Source organism: Tenrec ecaudatus, chromosome 14 (genome assembly GCF_050624435.1).
Source record: "Tenrec ecaudatus isolate mTenEca1 chromosome 14, mTenEca1.hap1, whole genome shotgun sequence".
Lineage (NCBI taxonomy): Eukaryota > Metazoa > Chordata > Mammalia > Afrosoricida > Tenrecidae > Tenrec > Tenrec ecaudatus.
Genome location: NC_134543.1, coordinates 71,095,124 through 71,119,485, shown reverse-complemented (window position 1 = coordinate 71,119,485; position 24,362 = coordinate 71,095,124). Strand labels below are relative to the sequence as shown.

Below are 24,362 nucleotides of genomic sequence, written 5' to 3'. Positions count from 1 at the left end.
AGCTAAAAAACAAAATTAAATGAATACACTTCTGATTCTAAATAAGATGAAATAGATACATTTCTCTCCATTCCACCCCAAAACTCTAGACACTGTATGAATTATATAAACACACCCTTTGTCACATGAACTACTCCTACATATTTATCTAAGAAAAATGAAATCATGTGTTCACAAAAGGGCTTAAAACAATTTCTGTTAGCAGTTTTAGTCATAATAGCCTAAAACTTCAAACTGGCCATGTGTCCATCAATAGAAAAGCAAACTGATATATTCATAATGGAATAATATACATCAACATAAACTTTTCATACATCATGCAATCACATGGGTGAATCTCTAAGACTATGTTGAGTGAACAAAACTTGATATGAGCAGTACACATTCTATGATCTGATGAGATACAAACCCAACACCAGAATCCCTGCTGCCTCTAGGGATGTGAAGAGGGCTTCAATGAGGATGAGCATCACAGTACATTTTGTTAAAGCCCAAAAGCTCTAGGAGAGGGAGTGTCACACGGGTGTACAGAGTTCATTCTCCTAAGTGTATGCCCCAAATAAAAGATCTCAGAAGAATGCTTCAACTTCCGTTAACTTCAATCCAGAGACCTGTCCCAGGAAAAGGACTTCACACTTGATAAAGTAGAGGGACAGCGGCAAAGCGGAAGACTCGACCGGAAGACTGACACAGCAGCTGCAATGACAGGCCTGAACAGAACAGCTGTGAGGCTGGTGGAGGACTGGGCCGCGTGTTGTTCCGCTGTCCATCTAGGCCTCACTGTGAGCTGGGGTTGACTTAAAGGCACCCAGCAACAACCAGAGTGGTGCTGTGGGCTAACAGCAGGGCCAGCGATTCAAGCCACCAGCTGTCCCACAGCAGAAGATGAAGCCTTCCGCTCCCACAGAGGCTGAGAACCCCGGGAAGGGTGGCTGTAACTCGGAACTGACTCGAGGACAGTGGGTTAGGTTTTGGAAATTATCCATCATTTACTTTGAGAATTAGCAAATTTAAAAAAAATTGAATAAATGGACGCATAACTATGCAATAAACAAGAATCATAAAATGATCTACTGTATAGGTATTCACTGTAAACTTCTTTTAGTTTTGCTTTTTTGTTTGAAACTTTTCATATTAAAATATTGGGTGGAAGTGGAAAAGTAACTCAAAATGTTATGCTCGGTTGTGAAATGTTCTGATATATATTTTAACACACACACACACACACACACACACACACACACACACACACACAAATCAGGCGATATATCATTTTAACAACCTTAAGTCTATCCATGTCTAAAGAGATGGTTTTCTGTAAAAATGCCCATTTAAAAAGACAATGAATAAAATTACCTTAGCAGCTTGAGATTCTCTTAAGTAATATTTTAAAAGGTCAGAAAGTTTGAGATCTTCATCAGCAGACACTCGGGCTTCTATCTTCTGAAAAAAGAAAACAATTCATTAATGAGTAATTATACTTTCTGAGCTTTCTCTTTAAAAATACTGTAAAAAATACACATAACTATAATGTTCTTTCAAATTGTATCTGTTTCTTTTTCTTACTAGCCCACGATCTTTCTTTGCAACGCTGACAAAAATGAAACAAAACCGATGGAGACTTCTTTTTTTTTTTTTTTTGGAGACTTCTTAAGTAATGAACAGATGTGGTAACTTTGAGCTAAGAGGCAATGGGAAGCAGGGAGAAAAGATTGAAAATATGAGAACTCTTCAGTTTGGAGAGAGAGTAGAAAGACAGAAGCATCACACTAGACCATAGGTGTGAACTTGGATATGACAGAAGATAACACTTCTGGGTGGAGGATGAAATATTAGGAGGATCGATTAACAGTTTAAAAATTAACGATCTGAGAAAAAATGATTAGGGCAAAGAATGTACAGATGTGCTTTATACAATTGGTGTATGTATATGTATGGACTGTGATAAGAGTTGTATGAGCCCCTAATAAATTGTTAAAAAAAACAGCCCACCTACTAATGGGGAACTAACAGTAAGCACAAGAAAGAGGAATACATTCTAAAATTTATTGTGATACCAACTGTACAGCTTTTTTAATATGATCGAACTGTTGAATTAATACATGAATCATTACCAATAAAAAAAAATTAACGATCTGAAATCTAACCCCCCACCTAATTTACAATAAAAAGTTGAAAAGAAAAATAAACAGGTGAAAATTTTTTGGATCCTGACTTAGGAAAAACAACTGAAGACAGTTACGGAATGCTACTGTGTATTGGATACTTTATGACACGAGGGGAATCACTGTTAGCCTTCCGAGGTGTGATAAAGTAGTGGCTATTTTCAAAATAATTCTTATCTTAAAACGGAGAGAGAATGAACAGAACCGCACAAAACAAAGTGAACATAGGCTTTTTGAAGAAATTTAAGGTAAAAGAGGCTCAAGCAACCTGGGCAATGTTAGCACGCAGGAAATCTGGGTGAAGTGTCTACACAAATTCTTTACAGGAATTTTTTATAATATTCTCTTGAGATCAGAGGAGATGGGCAGTATTCAGAGCAGTATGACTGTAGACTTTGTTGTAAGTCTGAAACTACTGTCAAAATAAAAAGTTAAAATTGAAAAAAAAAATAACATCACCTAAGTGGTGAAAATTAAAAAGATGGAGGGAGAACACAAAGTAAACGCAAGCGTGTGGGGACAAAAAAAAAAAAGCAAGCGCGTGGAGCAAACCTAATTACTTGGGGAAACAGTTTGGAAAGATGTACTTTAGTTTTTCATCTGAATACCCCAAGACCACCTAACTCTCAATTTTAATTGCTTGATATATTCCTCTAGGCCTATGCACTTCTGAAAGGATGCTACCAAGAATCCTGGGTTCTTCAATGTACATGTCAAAATGGCAGTTTCCACATCCTTGAGGGCCTCAAATTATGTTCATTTGAGACATTCCTTGAATTTGGGGAACACAGTAAATCTGAAGGGGCAAGATCAGGGACATAAGGATAGATGGGGTAATGAAATTCTCATAGGCCAGCCCTTGTGCTACCTACCTTCTAATAAGGAGCAGATGCATTCTTGTGAAAGAAAAAAAATTCCTCGACCAAACTCACTAAAGCAAATTTAAATATTCTCAAAACTTCTTCATATAAAGCTCCCATAATCATCTTGTGACCTTCAATAAAATCTATCAAGATTACCCTTTGGGAACCTCAAAATCCAGGCAGCCTTCTTAGCTGACATTTCTTACCTTGAATTGAACTTGAGCTCTGCTACTTTATATGTCACTGTATTGATTGGACCTTTCCTCCCCTTTCTGAGTATTGTATTTAAAAAATTTAAAAATATATGAACATATATTTATCTATACACTATTTACAGATGCACATATACTTATATATAATACATATACTTATATTTACATATAAATAGTATACATATATCTTCTTCAGTGAAATTTTACAAATCATAAAATAGCTTTAGGAGCATGCAATTTTCTAACATTAATAATAGTCACATTGTAAGTATTTTAGATGTATTTTTAAAAATCATTTTTTTAGGGGCTCGTACAACTCTTATCACAATCCATACATACATCCATTGTGTCAAGCACATTTGTACATTATGGTACACTGTTGCCATCATCATTCTCAAATGAGCATTGTATTTTTTAAAACATTTTTTATTGTGAATTGGGTAAAGGTTTATAGAGATCATCAGTTTTAAAAAGTCATTAACTTGTATCTATTTTGTTTCCTCTCATCCATGCAGTCCCCTCAATGTACTTTCACGTCAGACAATGTAAGATATGTCAAAATAATAATTTATAAATTATCACGGGTTCATGAGGGAGGGGAGAGCAGGGTGGTAGGGGGGAAAATGAGGAGCTGATGCCAGGGGCTTAAGTGGAGAGCACATGTTTTGAGAACAATGAAGGTGACGAATGTACAAATGTGCTTGACACAATGGATGTATGTATGGATTGTGATAAGAGTTGTATGAGCCCCTAATAAAATGATTAAAAAAAACAAACTTGGAAGTACCTTAAAAATAATACTTTGTCGAGAAATAAATTCATGAACCCTTATTGAATAAATGTGAGAATAGACGTGTGTTCAAATTAATTTGGGTGAATCCATCGATAAGCTAGCAAGGTGAGGCTGTTTCAAAGTCAGGCCCCTCTCTGCATTGATACATCAAGTCTGCAGCCCCTCCCCTTGGAGCTAGGCTCTAAGATCACTTGACTAATAATACAGTAGAGGGGATCTGGGCCAGCTGCCATCCCTGGTCTCCGCCCCCACCACACACCTCGCAAGTTTCATTGGCACATCATTTACATATCATACAATGGAAAAGTTCAATCCTTCAATCATCTGAAGGGGAGTTGTACAATCACCACCACACCTATCTTAGAGCTTTCCCTTTCCCTGCCCCAGGGATAAATCGCCTTTAAATGGGCTGGGCAATCAACATCAGTTCTAATGCTCCCTTCTCCTCCTGCCTTCATTAATTACTCCCAAATCCCCTTTCCCCTTCTGTCACCCCCCCACCCTGCATTCCCTATAACACCTTGTATCGGTTATCATTTTACATCCACTCCCCTGTGCTGCACAGCTGGGAAACCCAACAGAAAACAATGAGAAACAAATTGAACTACGGTGGTCAGGATAGGACAGGCCCTCAGCATCCACTTGCTGTGTCTTGGGTAGCGCACTCTTGGAACCTCGTCACCACGTGAAGGAACTGAAGCACCTCTACAGAGACGACACGAAAGTCTCCAGCCCGCAGCCCCAGGAGAGGTCCTGGGGGTTGCCAGGATCAATCCACAAACAGGAGGTAAAGGAGTTTACAGCAATTCCAGGCCTTGTTCTTAAGATCTGCCCAGCTGAGGCCCAAGGCAAGAAATGTCTGCTGTGTTCATTAGCATATTGTTTGGTGCTATTGTTGTTAGGGTGGTTTGTTGTGTGGGAACGATATCCAGACAAATGGTAAAGGAAATAAGGATGATGGTAGTCATGGAAATGTGTTACCAGTTCTCTGTCAAGATCAATTGCTGTAAGGAGCATGGTTGGTCGACATCCCAAACACAATTCCTCGGATTCACATTGTGTCTGTGTAACTTTCCGTTGCCCCCACCTCCTTATTCCTTGCCTCAGGCTGCACCCAGCCAATGACAGCTCAGGACAGAACTATGTGCCAGCCTATTCTTAATGAGCAACTCTGGCTAGGGAACCCCCCCCCAATGACCTGGTTGAAATTTTCTTGTAACTACTACAGTCTAAACCACAAGTTCCTCCTGAGGAAACAAAACCAAACAAAATCCAGTGCCCGTGGCAATTACAAACTTCTGTACAGGATAAGCGTAGGTTACACGCTTTTGCAGCGCCCCCGGATTGTTATAGCACCTACCCTGGATGTCATCATCCACTTTGGGAAACACTAGTCTGAACTTCTCCTACCATTCCTCCCTGCTCCCCATGCTTCCCAGTTACCAAGCTAGCATCAAGGTCGAAGGGCTCTCCCTGCCTCTGAGCTCGGGTGTACCTAATCCACTTTGATATCGACTGCTCAGAGGAACCACAACTTTTTTTTTAAGATTATGGTAAATTTTATATAAAATATAAAAACCGACAAAATAATACAACTTTCATCTGGGAATACATATATATTTAGTCATAGTCTAAAAAGGGATTTTGTTAAGTCAGAGTCATAACAAGAATGGACATACACACCCATGTTCATCGCTGCACTGTTTACAAATAACAAGTTGGAAATAGCCTATGTATATCAGTAGAAGAATGGCTAAAGAAACTCTGCTACTATGAATTACTAAAAAACAAAAACAGACAACAACAACAACAAAACCAATGAGGAAACAACAAAACTCCTCGTGACATGGACAGACCTGGAGAACATTATGTTGAGTGAAATTAGCTAACCACAAAGGACAATTATTTCTATGAAACCATTGATAAAAAGGGTGGGGGAAAAGGCAAGATAAAGACACTCGTACAATAGGGAATAGACTTTGGAGGTTGCCAAGGGAGGCGTGGGGGGCAGAAGAGAAGAACGGGGCAAGGGCTGGATGGATGCTGACAGAAGAGAGGGTGGTGACCCATGGGGAGATGGGATGGGGAGGTGGACTACCGAAGGACATAATTAGTGGTCTAGACCGTTAAATAAAAAGTTGATCTTAAATGTAAACCTTCACCTAATTTACAATAAAACATTGTTTAAAGTAAATACTTAGATAAACATTAAATTCCAGACAGTGGCCACCTCTGGAGAGGAAGGAAATGAGCAGGGAAAGGCATACACAGGAAAACAATTTCTCTCTCTCCAGAAAATGCTGACTGGTATCAAAGGCAGAATGGTGGACTACAAGGTCTATACTATTACATTTACGGTTTTAAGGACGTCCTCCTTTTACTACCCTGCACCTCACTCAATTGGCAACGTCATGATGAATTTAAATTTCTTTTTTTCCCCTGCAGAGTAACCTGTATTCTGATTTATTATTTATCACACTGAATTTAAATTTCTAAACAGGACTAGACACTACCACTTTTAACTAGGTACCATTACACATCTTCATTACTCTATCAACTGATGAAAATGTTGAACACTACTGATAGAGGGCTGATCCCTGAAAATCAAGACTATATTAAAATTAAATACTGACCACTAGGAGTGTAACAAGTTTTTTGTGGGTGTACGCTTGACTTATATGATTACTTTAAAAAGGCGAGTCCTGGGGGAAATCAAAAGGATCAGTCCTGGTATAGTTGTATCAAATCTATGACTTTCTACCAATTTCCAAAGCCCTAGGGAAAAAAAACAGTTGTCATAAAAGTAAATCTGGAAAAAAAAATAGTAAATCTGGTCTCCAAAAACTTGATGATCAGGAATATACACTTTTACACAAATACCAAGAGGTCATAATACAATGGAATTTCCTGAAAAACTCTCAAGGGAATCCAAACCTGTCTCTTCCTACTGAGTTTCACACATTGTTCTGGAATAAACTGTTGGCTGGGCTATGGTTCTCAGTGGTTAGGCAGGTGTATAAAGACCTATTCATCCATGTTGTGATCATCTTATCAATTATATCAGAGTCCTGATCATCTTTAAGGAGAATTTCCCACGGCTGAGGCTTGAGGAGAGGCATTGCACGTTGCCCTAATCCCTGTGTGACTGATGATACGATCACATACAAGAGACACCGAGAGAGGAAAGCAACAGAGGAGGAGGAACCTGATTACCATCAGGAAAGAAGAGCTGGTTGTGGAGCAAGTCCTTTGAACCCATGTATTTGCTTTGAGAATCTCGACTAGACCCAGGGGAAGGCTGATGCTATGACACAAAGCGATCTCCAATGGGCACTGCGCTCAGATTTGATTGGAGACCAGGCCTGTCCCCCAAAGCTGAGAAGGGGATCACCTAGACTGGTGCTCCGTATTTGGGCTTCTAGCTTATTAAATGCTAAGAGAAGACATTTCTGTTTGGTACAGTCATCCATTTGTGATATTTCTGCAATAACAGTACCAGATCTTTAAGATACCACCTTCCTCAAATAAAGTGAGATGTAATCACACAATGTTACAAATTACTTCATTCAGAGACACCGAGGGTTATCTACTGGTACTTACTCTTGTTTTATCAAACAGTTCTGAAACTTTGATAAAAAATCTGAAAGGGAAAAACAAGTTTCATTAGAAACTACCTTTGAGATAATCTTTCATTGAAAACATTCAGAAAATATTACCAAATCACAATAATGAAGATCATCTCATTGTTAATATCCACCAGTTTTATTACCTGCAAACTTCTATTTCATAAAATCTCTCAGAACTTCCACCCATATAACTGTTGCTGCTATAAAGTTGGCTCAACTCAGAGCACCGTGCGTACAGTGACAGCAGGCACGGGTCCGGCGCCACCCTCCTGACTGTTCCCATGTTCGAGCCTATGGCTGCAGCCGCTTTGTCCATGCAGCTTAGTGAGGGCCTGCCTCGTGGCCAGTGATCCCTGACTTTACAGAGCACGGTCCCTCCTCCTGGACTGGTTTCTCCTGTAACCTATCCAAAGCATGTGAGAGAAAGTCTACCCATCTTCACCTCTGAGGACCAATGTCGCTGTACTTCTTCTCACACAGATTTGGTCATTGTTCTCAAAGTCCACGATATACTTAATATAAACTGCCAACACCGTAATTCAAGTGGGTCAATTCTTCAGTCTTCCAACTTTTCCAGGAATATGAGGTGGCTGAAATGCCACGGCTTAAGTCACGTGGACGCTAGTCTTCAAAGCACTGTCTGCTCTTTTATAACACGACAAAGACAGCTTCAGCAGCAAACCAGCCCGATGCAACAAAGCATCGTGTTCCTGACTTCTGCTCCCATGGGGTGTTGGCTGTGCACCAAAGTAAAACGAAATCTTTGACAACCTCACTCTTTTGGCCATTTCTCACAATGGTGTTTATTGGTTTAATTGTGAAGAGTCTTGTTTTATGTTGAGATATAATCAATAAGGCTGCAATTTTTGATTTTCATTATCAAGTGCTTTAAGGTCTTTGACTTTCAGCAAGCTAGGTTGTGTCTCCTGCAGATCACAGGTTGTTAACAAGCCTTCACAGGACAAGACCCTGACACACATCTCTCCTGACCTTGAACAGCCCCTAGCTCTGTTCAAAAGACGGCCTCTAGATCTCTGCAGATTCCACGGAAGTGCAATTAACTGACAGGGAATTCTCAATCTTTTCAATGTTATTCATAATTTGTTATGACTCTCCTACAGTTGAATGCCTTTACACAGTCAATGAAACTCAGGTAAACATCTTTCTGGTATTCTCTACTTTTAGCCAAAATCCACATGAATCAGCAATGACAGACCTTGCTCCACATCCTCTCTAGAAGCTACCTTGCATTTCTGGAAGTTCCTTTTGCTGCACCGCTGCAAGCATTTTAAAGATTAACTTCTGCAAAATTTACTTGCATGTGCTATTGTTTGATAATATCCACACTGCTGGGTCACTTTTCTTTGGAATGGGCACAAATACAGCTCTCTTCTACTCTACCGGCCAGTCAGCTGTCTTCGGAATTTGCTGGCCTAGCCCAGTGAGTGCCTCCCACACCGCATCTGTTTGGTGAAATGTTTTAATTTGCATCCCGTCCACTCCTGGAGCCTTCTTTTTCTCTAATGAACTCAGTGCAGCTTGGACTTCTTCCTTCAATGCTGTCAATAAATGGTTGCATATCAATTTATTTGGTACAGGATTGTATATTTCATCTTTTAATTTTTATTGTATAAACATAGCCATAAATAACAAATAAAAATAGAGAAAAAGAAAGTAATTGCTCACACTTTCCACGGGGGTCTGAATAGACTCGATGGCAAGAGAGAGAGACATAGGGAGACTCACTGCTTAGGAGGCTTCTGTCGAACAAACAAAGAGACCCAGATTCACTGTCACCGAGCCCATGGCGACTCATAGTGACCCTAGCGGACAGCGTAGCACTGTCTCTGTAGGTTTCCAAGGCTGTAACTCTTTATGGAAATAGAAAGCCCCATCTTGTCTTTCTCCCTTGGAGTGGCTGGTAGTTTCAAGCTGCTGACCTTGCCGTTAGCAGCTCAACTTGTAACCATTATGCCACCAAGGCTCCCGAGCTTCTATTAAGAGTACTGGGAAAAAACTGGAAAAGGAAAGTGATGTGATGAGGAGTGCCTATGATGGATGCAAACAATGTCATTGTACATGTAACACGGCTGAAACGGCAAATGCTTAATGGTATATATATTTGGTACTATTGACAAAAAAAGTCAATGACCACATAAGTGGGAGTGGGGTTGGGGAGGAGAGGGAAAAAGTACGAAAATTCCAGATGATAGTTAGCAATTATTCTCTCCCACCTTTGTTCAGGAAGCTTTCTGCAGGGTTCAATATTTTGCCCATAGGATCCTTCAATGTTTTAACTTGAGGCTTGATATTCTCCCTCCTCTCGGTTCTTTCAGTTTAAGAAATATCAAAAGTGTTCTTTCCTCTTGGTTTTCTGACTCCAGCTCTTTGCACATATGATTGCAATACGTTACCATTTGTCTTTCAAGTTACTCCTTGAACGATGTTTTTTATCATTTAAGTTAACTATTCTGTGTTTAAGAATAAGTTTTAGAATCTTTTCTGACATTGTGTAATAGACTACTTGAAATCTGTCACTAGAGAAAAACCTGTCCATTTTGTTTCGGATGGGATTTTAAGTCCTTCATTAAACTTTAAAAATATTACATAAAGTCTGTACCTTCAAAATAATAACAGAAGCACAGAGCAATCGCGTCCAGAGAGAAAAGGTTGATCTAAAACTCCTGAAGCTGGGCAGTTGTTGACACTAACTGATACTTATGTTTAAAACCTTTCCAAAGATGGCTGATTTGCTTTGGAAAATGGCAAATCATTTTGAAAAATAAAAAGAATAACCAATATTTGTCTTAAAATCCACTTGAATTGTAACTAGCCTATATGGAAAATGCTGACACAAAATTTATAATTCCAGTGCTGAACTATTAAAATATATTCTGTAAGATATGTTATTATAGAAGACATTATAATTGGGTTTAGGAAATACTAATGAAAATTAAAACACAAGTTCATGAATTTGGCTTTATTGAAAAGAACTTGACAGGTTAAGAGAGAACACCTAACCAGGATGAGATTTGGCGTGTTATCGAAGACTGAAGGGAGCCGTGGAGGCACTGTGGGGTAAGCACTGGCCCACTGAGCTCAAGGCCAGCCGTGCAAGCCCATGAGGGCAGACGAGGCTATCTGCTCCCGCAGAGTTTTACAGCCTTCGAAACCCGATATATGATTGCTAGGAGTGGGAGTCTATTCAAGGGCAGACGATTTGGGCTTATCAAAGAAGAACAAACTCTTTGGAAGGTAGTATGTTGGTATAAGCCATGATACCCTGGATTTGTTGAGAAACACAGATCTTAAATTTCTACTGAAAAGCTAGACCAGAGCAAAGTCCAAGGATGTGGCTTGGAGAAAGGCATGCCTGTGAAAAGGACACCCCACCTCACATGGCAGCAGCACAAGTTCATGACCAAGCTGCTTACACGAATACAGCAAAATGTCTCACTGCGTTCCAAGGTGTTATTTGAGCCCAGACTGGCAGCAGATTTTTAATTTTCTTTAATATTTTAAATGAAATTTCTTACTTGCACATAGCAGAAGAATCCTGAGTTCCTAAAGCATATAACGAAGAACCAATTCTATTGTAATCATCTGCAGCACCTATGGACAAAGTTTTAGAGATTTAATATATTTAATCATGGAATAAAAAACACTTAATGTGCACCTGCCTGCAAAACAATGTGCAATATGAAAAACTAAGGTCTAGTGAAGGAGAACCACACAACTAAAATTAAACATGGTAAATACTTTATTAGAGTAAAGGCTGTGTCGGGCCCCAGGAGAAGGAATTATCTATCTGGAAAAGTCAGGAAAGGATTTATACAAGTTACAGAGTGAGCTGGGCTTGTAGGCCTAGCAAACTCTTTACCAGAAGCAGACGCAGAGCAATCTGGACACAGTAATCCAGTCTGTTCTGAGAGCCTGATGGGTCTGTGGTACACACAGCAGTAGATGAAGTTAGATGGAAAATAAGTTGGAACCATCTTGGGAAAGAAGGGTATTATAAGAGGATAATTTGGATGAGAACTTGTGAGAATGGACATTCTTAAATATTTCCTAATAATAGTATCATTATAATCAACATGAAAACATTTTAGATTAAAAACAAACAAAGCAAAATCAAGCCAAAATACCTCAAGGAAAGACTGGAAGAGACACAGGTGTGGTGACTAATCTGACCATAAAAACTGAAGGTCAGAATCAATACAGTGGAAACGGAGGGAAGATGACCAAAGTACAAGGACGCTTCAACAAGTTCATGGAAAAACAGAACCAAAAGACACATGCAATTTTTCCGTGAAATAGTTGAGGCCTCTCATCTAATAGTACTTAGAAACACTAGACCTGAAGCCGCAGGAGCTTGGGAAGCTTTAGATAAATAGTGACACCATTCCTTGTGGATTCCAAGAAACAAAGCGCTCACGTTCAGCACAACGTCTTAGTGCAGAGTTCACATCATAAGTCAACACAGCTGTTGAGTGGAGGCTATAATGAATGCTTCTAGTAGTTTCACACAGAAAGAACAGTACGAGGGTCAGAGCATCGAGCGGGGAAAGAATGCCTCCGGTCCGATCCTGGCTCCACACTGAACCAGCTCTAAGATGGACGTGAGGTGTATTATTTAACTTTGATATGCCTCAGTTTTCTTCCTCTGGAAATAGAGTAATGGTCCCACCTCATATAATTATTCAGAGAGTTAAATAAGTTTTCTTTATTAAGTGCTAGCACATAAGTATACAATGCTATATGTTTGCTATTGAGATCAAAGACCCATTTACTTTGTATGCAAATCACCACTTTATATTTTTAATATTTTTTGCAATGCTTTAATGTATTTACTCCCTAACAAGATAGTAATTCTTATATTATACTTAAGTTGCACATTTGATGACTCCTTATTTATTTTTAATCAAAGCAGATGCATTCTGATATACACAGAAATCTGGAGCACAAACTGAACTTCTTTATGTGAGCCTTTTCACTATCCTCTTAGCCTAAAAATTTAATTAAAACAAAAACAAAAAAACCAGCCAAAAACAAAACACAGAGCATGAAACAAAACAGTGGACTACCCAAGAGCAAGTGAAACTGAGCGACCCAAGCAGGAGTCTGGCTGTGGAAAGGGGTGCCTCCAGGTAGTAACTGGTGGCCTTCAGGCTGAGGCTGTGGTAGAGCGACTTGCCCTTTGCGTCCTCCTTAGCAGCCCGCAGAGACCTGTGCAACATTGCACAAGCAGGGCAAAGGAAAGTGCGCTGTGTGGCTGAGAAGCCAAAGACCAGAGAGAGACCTGTCTATGGACATGACTGAGAACAGGCGGTCCTATTTAAATAACTGTATACCGAGTATTTGCAAATGATTAACTTCCTTAATAAACGCCATAATGGGGGGGGCAAAAACTTTAAAATCCCCTGAAGGTTGTAATAAATTAAAATAAATCAGGAACCAAAATTATTTTTGTGTTTAAGATCCACACCAATATTTTATGTTAAAACTGAATCTGGGGGCCTGTGAACACATGAGAAGAGATGTGCAAATGGCAAAGCTGTAAGAAATATTTTAAAGTTCTTAACACTCCCCAAAGATGATAGAAAGAACAAAGTTACCTGGGTCAAAGACTTTTTAAATCTTCCTTTCTATTACAGCTACACTTATTTCTATACCTCACGTGGTTATTTAATATTTCTAGTATCTACTAATCTGTCTCAATACCAAAGATTCTCAAACTTTTTGGTCTTGTAACCTCTTTATATTAAACTAGATACGATTTATATGAGAGCTATAGAAAATTCATGGAAAATGGAATATAATTTCCCAATGAACTTTTAAAGCCTCCATAAACAATGATTATCCAGACAATGGAATACCACTCAGCAATAAACAGGAATGAACTTTGGATACACACAACAATGGATGAAGTGCAAAATAATTTTGCTGCATAAAAAAGCCAGACCAAGAATGCACACTGCATGGTTCATTTATCTAAGTTTCTAGAAAATATAATTTATAGAGACAGAGAGCAGATCAGTGGTTATTTAGGGACGGGGCAGGAGAGGAAGATACAGGGGCCACAGAGAAACCTTTAGGGGTGATGAATATGGACATGATCTTGACTACGGTGATCCTTTCTGGGGTGTAGACATTTGGAGAGGGAGTGCTGCTGGTGCAGGGGGTTAAGCACTCAGCTGCTCTTTGAAAGGCCCACAGAACTGTGACTCCTTGGGAGAAATATGGGGCACTTTGCTTCCATAAAGACTACAGTCTCGCACACCCTAGGGGGCAGAATGAGTTGTAATGGATTCAATAGTAATGGATTTTGGATACACATTTGTAAAAACTTATAAGTACAGCTTATTAATATCAATTATTCTACCATAAAGCTGTTAAAATTGAAGAGATCATTCACAGACTTATTTTTTATAACATCATACACAGGTAATTTATGAAACATTGATTCAATAAATGATGCAAATGTTAAAACATTCAGTACACAATTAAAAAGATCAAACTTATTAATATTATCACCAATTTTACCAGAAAAAATTTTAATTATTGGGAATGGACAGGACGATGAAGATAAGTTTTTCAAAACTAATGATGGCTTAAAAGCTTGAATTCTTCACCGCCATCAAGTCGATTCCAACTCACAGTGACCCTGTAGGACAGAGTGGAACCGCCCCTGTGGGTTTCTCAGATTATAAATCTTTACAGGACTAGGAAGCCTCGCCTTTCTCAAATCAAACTGCCAGTTGCCACAAAAGATCAAGGGCAGGATCCATGCCTCCTCCACCCCACCCATTCTTCCACCTTAGTGCTTATGAATGTGCCCAGGACGGAGCTAATGTCCTTTTAAAGGAACATTTATTAAGAACGAGTGTTCTCAAGAAAATGATAAATAATTTTTTTTACAAAAGCTAGAATTCAATCACTGACAACAAATACTGCCCGTTGCTTTCCTCAATATGACAAGCTCATTTGATTCACTTTTGAGAAGATGTCTGCCACACATTTAAGTCTGAACAATCACCTTTTATTTGTCAGTCATTCCTTCAGGTGTATACATTGGTCAATGTAAAAAACAGCTCGTTCAGGAGTAACAATCACTAAAATGTTTTCCTAGAGAGCAGCATGATTCTTCCATGTGCAACAAAGTTCTTTACACAGACCTCCCACCACTCTGAGCAGAAAAAGGGGCTTACTCTTCAAGCAAGGGTGAATACTAATTACAATTAATATTTTTTACTGTTTCCTCCAGTACATCCTCAAGTGAAATTCACTTTTCCTAAACCACAAGTGTGTGCTGGTTAGGGAGTACGTCAACTAGGGCTTATGTCCTGGCAAGGGGTGGAGTCAAACTGTCAATCAAGTCACAGCCTGATGTCATAAGCCTTTTATATAAGGGCAAGATGAACAGTGATACTCTCTCTCTGCCTGCCTGCTGGAATTCCGCCTCTCTCGATGAGCGGCCACACATGGGCTGTGTAGACTTGAGAGCTGTGGGTGTCCTGCCATGTCTCTCCCGACGTTGCACCATCTGTTTCCTGCTCCATCTTTCGGGGTCTGCAGCTACGTGAGTCGAAAGAGGGACTTTTGGACTAGTATTGGACTTGGTGGCTTGAGTTGGACTGGCTGGAGGGCTTCTTGATATATAATTACTTCTTGATATAGAGTTCTTTCTGACATATATGAGTGTCACTGGATTTCTCTAGACGACCTGGCCTAAAACCAAATGCCTAACAGGAAAGAATACAATGACTACTAGCCACTCTCCTGATGTATAACTAAAGGCCAGCAGCTTTATCTACCCTTGCTTGCGCACCACTGGTGCAGGCGTCGGCATGGTGAAAAAGGGCGGAAGTCATCACAGCAGTGTTGTGAAGATAGTTTTAGCCTGGAAGACTCCTTAAAAGGAGTTGGGGTGGTCTTCACGGACCTCTGTTTTGAGGACCACTTCTCTACACCAAGGCTCTTCAAATGGTAAATAAAAGATCAACTTTATAATTATTCCATTAAAATGTTTAATTTAAGCCACATTAAAAAAAAATCTTACTTTTGTGCGATCTGGTCATCCGATCAGATTTAGCAGATGCATCCTTTACACGGTTATGATATTCTAAAAGGAATGTTCGCTCGTGCTCAAAGAAATCATCTACATCCTACAGGGTCACGAGAAAATATACACTTTAAAAATCTATTTGCTTTAGTGAAATATGTAAAATTACGTATTAGCACTATAAATATAAAAGAGCAACAGTACGATAACAAAGTATTTTCTAAATTTCAGAGATTACATTTATTTCTCCACGTAGACTTTAGTAGACATGCACTGCCATCTAGTAAGTCTCCTATGGCTCTGTAGTGGAAGGTTCCACTCCCCAGATGGCTCGCGTTTATGTTAGACTCTGAAATATGCTCCTAATCGTGCTCAGCCTCTTTGAGCAGGCACGAAATAAAATTCTGGTAGAAAGAAGGAAAATAGTAAATTATATTTCTCTTTCTCTAGGCTACTGCCGAAAGCGACCTGACCTGAGTCACTGGGGCCCTCCCTCTGTTTGACTGGTGTAGGCAATTAGCCGGACTGGTTGTTATCTAGGAGCAATTACATGATGAACCACTGCTTTCAATCCTCTTTGAAACAAGGCTTGCTGTTGGGTACCATCAAGTCCACATGACTACTAATGGTCCCACTGGAAAGATTAGAACTGCCTCACAGGGCTTCTGAGTTTGCCATCTTTGTGGGAGCGCATCTCCAAGTCTTTCCTCCCACAGAGCCACCGGTAGGCTCAAGTCGCCATCCTTTGGTTTGCAGCCAAGCACTGAATCAGTGTATCACGAGGGCTTCTTGAAACAAAGCTAGGCCTATGTTAAAAATAAAAACTAACAGGACTTCTCTTTCCCCTCTTCTAAGCTAGCAACTATGGAAAAGCGCTGAACATGGTTAAATCTGTACATCCTTGGAGAACGAGGCCTTCTCCAGTGCAGGGGCCCTGGATTCCCAGCTGTAAGGCTTGCACTGTCCAAAGCCCCCTTTCCTCCAAGCTAATCTTTGGCATACTTGGACTCCCAATCTCTCCCCTTCTAAAAGTAAGTGCATTCTCAAACAAACCCTATAAATTCCTACCTTTACTCCTGAAACAATTACTCCATCTGCTGATTTAACCATATTTTTAAAGAAATCTTCAAGTTTCTCTTTTTTGTTTTTTCCTCTCACACTCAACTGAAAAAGAGGTAGTTTGAGTTAGACATTATTTTTAGTTACAAGGGAAAAGCAGTGTCAGCTCCGTTTCTGGCATCCAAATGGCAATCTGAAAAATAAACTACTGAACGTAGTAAAGTGCCAATTTCATCATGCATTCGGTGATTCTAAAGAATTATTTTTTCGTTGTTGATAATATAGATGACAGTATACCAACTCAACAGTTTGTACATGTACAATTTAGCAACTGATTCTATTCGAGCGGTGCATTCACTCTCACCTACTTCTCTCAGTTGTCCCTCTCCATTAACATGAGCTCACTGCCCCTACAGTTTCTACCTGATCTTCCCAGATGTTCCTCAGCTTGATGTCACACAGACAGTCCTTAAAAAGGCATAGTGTTCAAGGCAGACGTTCTTTACTAGTTAAAACAAACTATTACTTGATTTTAGGAAGATGTTGGGATATTTTTTGTTTAACATTTAACATTTATCTGAGAGCAACAATCTTGGGTTTATTCACCTTTCTCGGTTCTCATGAAATCTAGATTTCATAAGAATTTTAAGTCCTGTTCTGAATTTACCTTTAGATCAGAATTCTTTTTTTAAAAATCATTTTATTGGGGGTTCATACAATTCTTATCACAATCCATCCATCCATCATGTCAAACACATTTGTACATTTGTTGCCATCATCATTCTCAAAACATTTGCTTTCTGCTTGAGCCCTTGGTATTGACTCCTCATCTTTTCCTCCCTGCTCCCCTCCCCTCCCCCATGAACCCTTGATAATTTACAAATTATCATTATTGTGTCATATCTTAAATTGTGTGCCGTCTCCCTTGATCAAAATGTTTAAGGGTACCATTAAAGCTGCACAGCAGCTCAAATCCTACCAGGAACTATCTGCCATCTGTCCTTTTGCATTCCCACTATCCAAGTTAAAGCCCTAAGCATCTTCTTGTCTAGACTACAGCACAGTATCTCTCATTTCCCCATTCCAATACATTCTGCTGCCTGAAATAGGTTTCCGAAATAAAAACGGAAGCATCTATTTCTTATTATGATTCAACCTTCCTACCCACCGTTCTCCCCCACAGCACTCTCCGTTTCCTGGAGTTCTCTAAAGCTCTGAAAGGTTAGTGTCCGCTGTCCCTCAAATGCTATCTCCCTCCCCAGCATCGTTTTTCGGCCTTTCGGCTAAGATCAAGTGTAGTACCTTCCTCAGGAAAAATTCTACTCAAGCTTATACATTCAAACGCTTAGAATTCATCTCTCTTATCTTTAGGTGTTCTAACATACCAACATATCCTTTTTCTTGGTAAACTACAGCCTTAATAAATCAATGAGTTAATGAGTGGTTTCTAGTACTTTACTCACTCAATAAACCATTGTTAAACAGTTGCCTGTCATCCAGTCATCCATCTACCTCATTGTCCGTGTCTGAACACTGCCTGCTCCTGCCCACACGTACTTTTGGGATCCACAGGGTCTTCACTGGCGGACCATATTTTATTTAGCTAGAATAAACTAATTTCTACTAATACCTGAGAGTTTTACAACTATTCAATTTATATAAACAGTTAGTCTTAAAACAAGCAGAGTAAGTTCACTGAAGAAATATCCTAGTAACAACCTCTGGAGATAGAAAGATATTTTCATCCTAAACTGGGACTTGAGTGAAAATTTAAAGAGAAAATGAGTTTTCATTCAATAATTTATACATATTTTGTTTGGCAACATTCATTGCGATCCCCTCAATGAAAGAATCATCTTTCCATTTGTCTCTGGGGCCCCTGGCTCCACGTGTCCTTCTTTGCTGCCCTTCATGCCTTCTGAGCTGTTTCTTGGCAACTGCTTCCCTTTGGGTCTCGTAGGGGTGATTGTTCTGTGGAGTACACTCCTCGATGCTTATATCATAAGCTGTCTATTGTTTGGCTGAAAGAAAGTCCCCAGGGATGCGTTCAGTTCCAGGCTTGAAGGGTCAATGGGTTTCAGCCAGTTGTCAATTTGTTGTGCTGTGGTGTCTTGTGTGTTACTGGAAACTATACCTCTACTATGTCAAACACCAGTGGAACCATTCCTGGTGAACAAGTTTCACTGGAGTTTCCAGACTAAGAACAGGTCACAAAGAATGAATAGGCTGTCCATTTCTGAAGGGCTAGCCAGCGAAAACCTCATGAATACCAGGGGAACACTGTGAGACATGGGTCCGCTGGAAGGTGAACACGCCTCAAGTTAGCAGGCACTCCAGTTCGCAAGGGCAGAGCTGCCTCCCCAAAGTAAAGTTGACCGTAATGATATGGATGGAGTAAATGTCTCTAAACCTGCATCTGCTGATGAGAAGTAAGAAGAGCTGCAAACATCTATCAATAACTGGAATATATGAAATACGATTCTAGAAAAATTAGAAGTCATAAAAATGAAATGAAACTCCTAAAGATCATTATCCCAGGTATTACTGAGATGATATGGGCTGGTATCGGCCATTTTCAGCTGAACAATCATATGGTTCAGTCTGCCAGGAATGACAAATCCGTGCGGAATGGGGTCTAATTTGTTGAAGAACATTTCAACATCTATCTTGAATACAATGCTATTTTGATAGGATAATATCTAAACACCTACAAGAAGTCCAGTCAAAACAACTACTTTTCAAATTTAAGAACCAACCACCAAAGCTAGTGATGAAAAACTGAGAACTCTACCAACTTCTTCAGTCTGAAATTGATCAACATGCAATCAAGATACACTGATAATTGCCATGCAAAAAGTGGAAAAAAAGAAGAGGAAAGATCAGCAGGTAGAAAATATGGCATTAGTGATCAAAATGATGATGGAAATTGCATGACAGAATTTTACAAGACCAATAACTTCTTCATTACAAATTCCCCTTTTAACAACATGAACAGTGAGTTAGCTGACATTTAACATTTTTTGATAAGTTTGTAATTCAGGATGAAAAACAATTTCCCATATAGTAACATGATCCAACATCATTTATTTAATTAATCAACTCAACTATTTTATCGACATTGAAAAATGCCATTTATATGGCCTAGAAAAATAATAGAGCATTCTAAGAAAGACTTTAAACCTTTCCAACACTCCCTGACTTTCCTAACAAGTCTCCCAAAATATACACTGATTATGTCTTTTTTTTTTTTTTTTGGACACACTGATTATGTCTTAATGGATTTAATTTAATACTCACATCTTGATTATACTCCAAGAAGACATGGAAATTTAAATCTTTTCTCAAAATAGGATGTGCTGCCACGCGACATAAGAACACCTCATGCATTGCAACCGTCTTCTTAAATATTGCCAAATACTCACTGGAGATAATACACAAAATCGAAGGTTAAAGAAAACAGCATCAACTAGAAAAACATCTGCAAAACATTCTCAGCAAATACTCTCAATATTATCCCAAACGCACAGTCAGAAACACCACGCTACAAGTCAAAGAAACAAAGATTTTAGTTGAATTGTTAATGAAATATAGAAATCCCAGATCTGAGAAGACTTCATGCTAGTTAATAGTATTTACTACATTTAAATGTTAATATTTTAAATTTTACCAAGCTTTCTTACTATGCAAGTGGATGTTAAAAGTATCTATAGGGATGTTTGGTTTTAGCTCCAGAGAAAGAACATTACAAACTATTCGATAACAACCTTGATGACTTAATTTCTAGATAATTGCTACTTTAAAATACTTTAGCGTGTGCATGTCACGTGCACACACAAAGCAACCTCAGCAATATTTCCATAATTGACTATTATTTTCATTTAGTGACCCAAACCCACAAGAAGGAAACATACCATGGAGAGTTTGACTTTTGCCATTACATTGAAGAACTTTTAAAACTCTTTTAGTAACATTAGTGCATCAGTGACTACAATACATGTCAGTTATAAAAACCACCAAACACACACTCAAGGAAAAGGCCCAGTATTCTTGCTTCAACTATGTGCAAGGAGGATAAGTTTTACATACCAGGAAACCAGCAGGACCAATGTTGGGAGAAGTTTGATCTCTGTGAGAGTAGTCATTCAGTGAAGACAAAAAAGAAGGACGCAGAGGATGGAGGTAGCAGAGGAATAAACCCAAGGTTCTCTGTTATCCAACCCCTAACCAGACCACAGAAGAGTCATGATCAGGGCCACTGGAGAATCACAGACACCTCAATATTAATGTGCTCTGCGAAGTCCCAGTTTCAGTCTTAAGCCTATATGCACATATCTGTCTGCCATCAGACTACTGCTAGTACCTGAAATGACAGAGCATCTGTCATCTCAAGGCTTTCCCAAAGATCTCCTGTGCTTTCTAAAGGCAGCTTTGCATTCTGAGGGGTCACTGGTAGTAATGTTAACATAAACTTGAAAACTGAAACTAAGTGGGAGCGGAGGAGAGGAGATGCATGCGTGAAGGGGAAAACTGACTAGAGGAAGAGCCGTGGAGATGCTGCTAATGAAGGGAGGTTATTTCCTTGTACAACTTTCAAAATACAGAAAAACAACATACTGTGAATCTGTATTTTAAGCAAATACTCTAAAATTAAAATGACCTCATTTTAAAAGGGTTTAGGACACCTCTAGTATATATGAAACTAATAAGCATGTCATGAAAAAATGTGTCTATCTATTCTCTAGTGAGTTTGCTTCTATTTTTTTCCCATATGGTGGAAGCCAGAGGCAAAGAGAAAAGGGGAGGAAATTTACATACACACCACACAGCCATATGCACACACATTTTTTTTTAAAGAAAACTATATATGCAACAAGTTGCTCAAGACACACTTGTATAAGAAACAGAAGTTTAAGGAGCCCTGGTGACATAGTGGTTATGAATTGGGCTGCTAAGCACAAGAAACAGAAGTTTAAAGTAGTGTGTGCATACCGAACAAAGAGAACTACGCTGGTAATGACTAGACCTTGCAAATAAGACACAGGCAAACAAACTTTACATTCTGCTTCAACGTCGTGTTCCTCTTTCTACAACTTTTTTTTGCCAACTTTTGAATCTTGTTTTCAAATTTCAGATCTCTTTAAGGATTTTTATAATACAGACAAGTATCTTATAATTTTCCCGTAGGCCCTGATCATGATCATTAACATGGTTGTGTGGCTTAAACCTGTACCTCCCCAGAAGGATCACTATGATGAAATGATAGGATAGGATAGCAGAGTACAGGCACCTACACACCCACACACGCACATTACACACTAAGCAAGCTCCGTTAACCTCAGCGACATTAACAAATGACATACGCTTCTAGTTCCTGTTTCATCTTTGTGAATTCTTCCTTTGTCATTGATCCTTCTCCTTCTCCAAGCTTCTGGAGTTTTTCCCGTGAAGCATCAAAGTCAGGTCTTGGTGGTGCCGGTGGGATCTGTCACAGAACCAAACAATTACTACTTCCCTTCGTGTAAAATTTTACTGCTGCCATCATCAAAGGTTATGTCTGGGAGAACTAAGTGCATCTGGATTAACTGGGCACCAGAAATATCCAAAATCAATCAGAGACTTATTAAGATCTTTGAGCTCTTTTACACTAACGAAGAAATATAGCATACCACTTTAAAGTAGTGACTTTAGAGTATAATGACAGAAACTCCCAAACTTAAATCTGTGTGGCAATCTAGAGTCCTGAAATGCACTCAGACACTGGTTATAGGCTAAGTGTATTTGCTAAACAGGTGTATTAAAGATTTTTATAATACAATTATCTTGTAATTTTCCCATAGGCCCTGATCATTAATGTGATCATACTTTTTTTAAAGTATATAAATTGTGTCAGATGCATTTTTAAATTTAACTTGTAGTAGCTTTGTGCTAGTGTCTTTGAAAATTAATAAACACCAAGACTACAATCCAGCAAGTTGTGTTGAAAAGGGTCTTGAAATATAGAAGTGTATAACAAGAAAATGAATGCTTTAAAAAGAAGACATAAATTAATAACTAACCTCACTAACCCCTGTATGGGACTAAGCACTTAAATAAAAATATAAGTTCTAAGAGAGTTACATAATAACTCTCAAGAGGAAGGGCTTATAAATAACCATTATTAAGGGAGAAATGATATAAAAAGATAAGAGGGACTGGTTTAATAAAAATATCCTGTAGAGGTCTTAAAGGCCTGTCTTAAAACAAGCAATAATCTGAGCAGGGAAGAAGCACACCAGCCTGTTGATCCAAGGACTGCAAATACTAAAATCCAAATCTGGAGAAAGCAACGGTCCCAGAGCTTCAGCTGTGAACAGCTGATTCTCAAAAGGCTTTGGATGACAGCGGGAGCTCAAAACCCACATGCAGGTGTCCCGCATGGATCAAGTCCCCAGTGTCCCCTCCTGGCCACAGCAGGACGGCAACCCCCAGACCCAGAGCACTGGGAAGTTGGTTATGGCCGATGCACTTAGGTTACAATGTAAGACCCGATCACTTATCTCCCCTTTGACCCCTCCTACTGTTGCAGTTTTTAGTATTTTGGCTTTGTTTGGTCTAGTCATGGTTGTTGGTTTTTGTCTGTTTGCTTCCTGTGTTTTATAAGATTTTTTGTATATAAAATCTAGGACAGGTAGGTCATACTATCGACAGTAACTGGATTGATAATTGATAAGGGGAGGATGGGGGTGGGGAGCTAACGAGTTCGAGAAGAAAGTGTTTTGAAATTAACTACACAAATCTTAATATGATTCAATGATTAAATTGTGTGGTATGTGAAGTATATAGCCATAAAACTATGTTTTAAAAAAAATCCTGCAGCCAGGTAAAACACCAAAAACATTTTCTGTAAGCCCAACTTCAGTTACCAAAATATTTACAAGACTAAAACTATGCTGATTGACTTTCTGAGCCTGCTAATGGGCTCTCTTCAGAGCTGTCATTAATCACTCCGTTACAGGGTCCTGAATCGCAGAGTTCTGCTGGCACAGACTAGAAGCACACACAGGTTTTGTGGCTTTTTATACGAGTTTTTATACGAGCCAGTTTTGTCAATCTTTTGATGTTTTAGCTACAGTTTTATGGTAATCAGTATTCGTGAACCTATGAGTTGTTTTTTTAGAATGTAGTATTTAGAGGAAAAGGAGAAGAAAAACTTTAAAGGCTCCCGATGAGTGATGAGTAATATTCTGACTAATAATGATATTGTGATGCGTTGATTTTACTGGATGTGGCTAGGGCAGGTACTAGTCTTTCTAACTACCACCAAATGGCTGCGCAGGGCCAAGCTAATAAGGTGTAAGGAGGAGCAATGTGAGGACTGGTCAGTTTTGCTACTTTAGTGGGTTTTGAGTAAGCCAGCTCAAAAGGAGAAACGGGATCTCCCTACTATCAAGAAAGAAGAGACCCTTGCGTGTTGAAGCTACAGCCAGGAAACAGGGGCTGTGACACCACACGAGCCGCAGAAGAACAGACAGAGGTGAAAGGCTGGCTCACAGATGGAGGACAGTGAGTGGTTTTCAGCGGGAAACGGGCTGGCTTTGAACCA

At 39.3% G+C, this 24,362-nt stretch overlaps 1 protein-coding gene across 1 annotated transcript in view; it reads right to left on the bottom strand.

Moving 5' to 3' along the window:
* Window positions 1-24,362, bottom strand: part of SNX6 (sorting nexin 6) — a 54,689-nt gene that overhangs the window by 8,782 nt on the left and 21,545 nt on the right. Inside the window, exons 5-11 of the mRNA XM_075530523.1 lie at window positions 22,141-22,262; window positions 20,078-20,201; window positions 16,790-16,885; window positions 15,719-15,824; window positions 11,196-11,271; window positions 7,634-7,673; window positions 1,357-1,443 (exon numbers count right to left, since the gene is read on the bottom strand). Of these exons, the coding sequence (XP_075386638.1) occupies window positions 1,357-1,443; window positions 7,634-7,673; window positions 11,196-11,271; window positions 15,719-15,824; window positions 16,790-16,885; window positions 20,078-20,201; window positions 22,141-22,262 (651 nt within the window). The remainder of the gene's footprint in view (window positions 1-1,356; window positions 1,444-7,633; window positions 7,674-11,195; window positions 11,272-15,718; window positions 15,825-16,789; window positions 16,886-20,077; window positions 20,202-22,140; window positions 22,263-24,362) is intronic.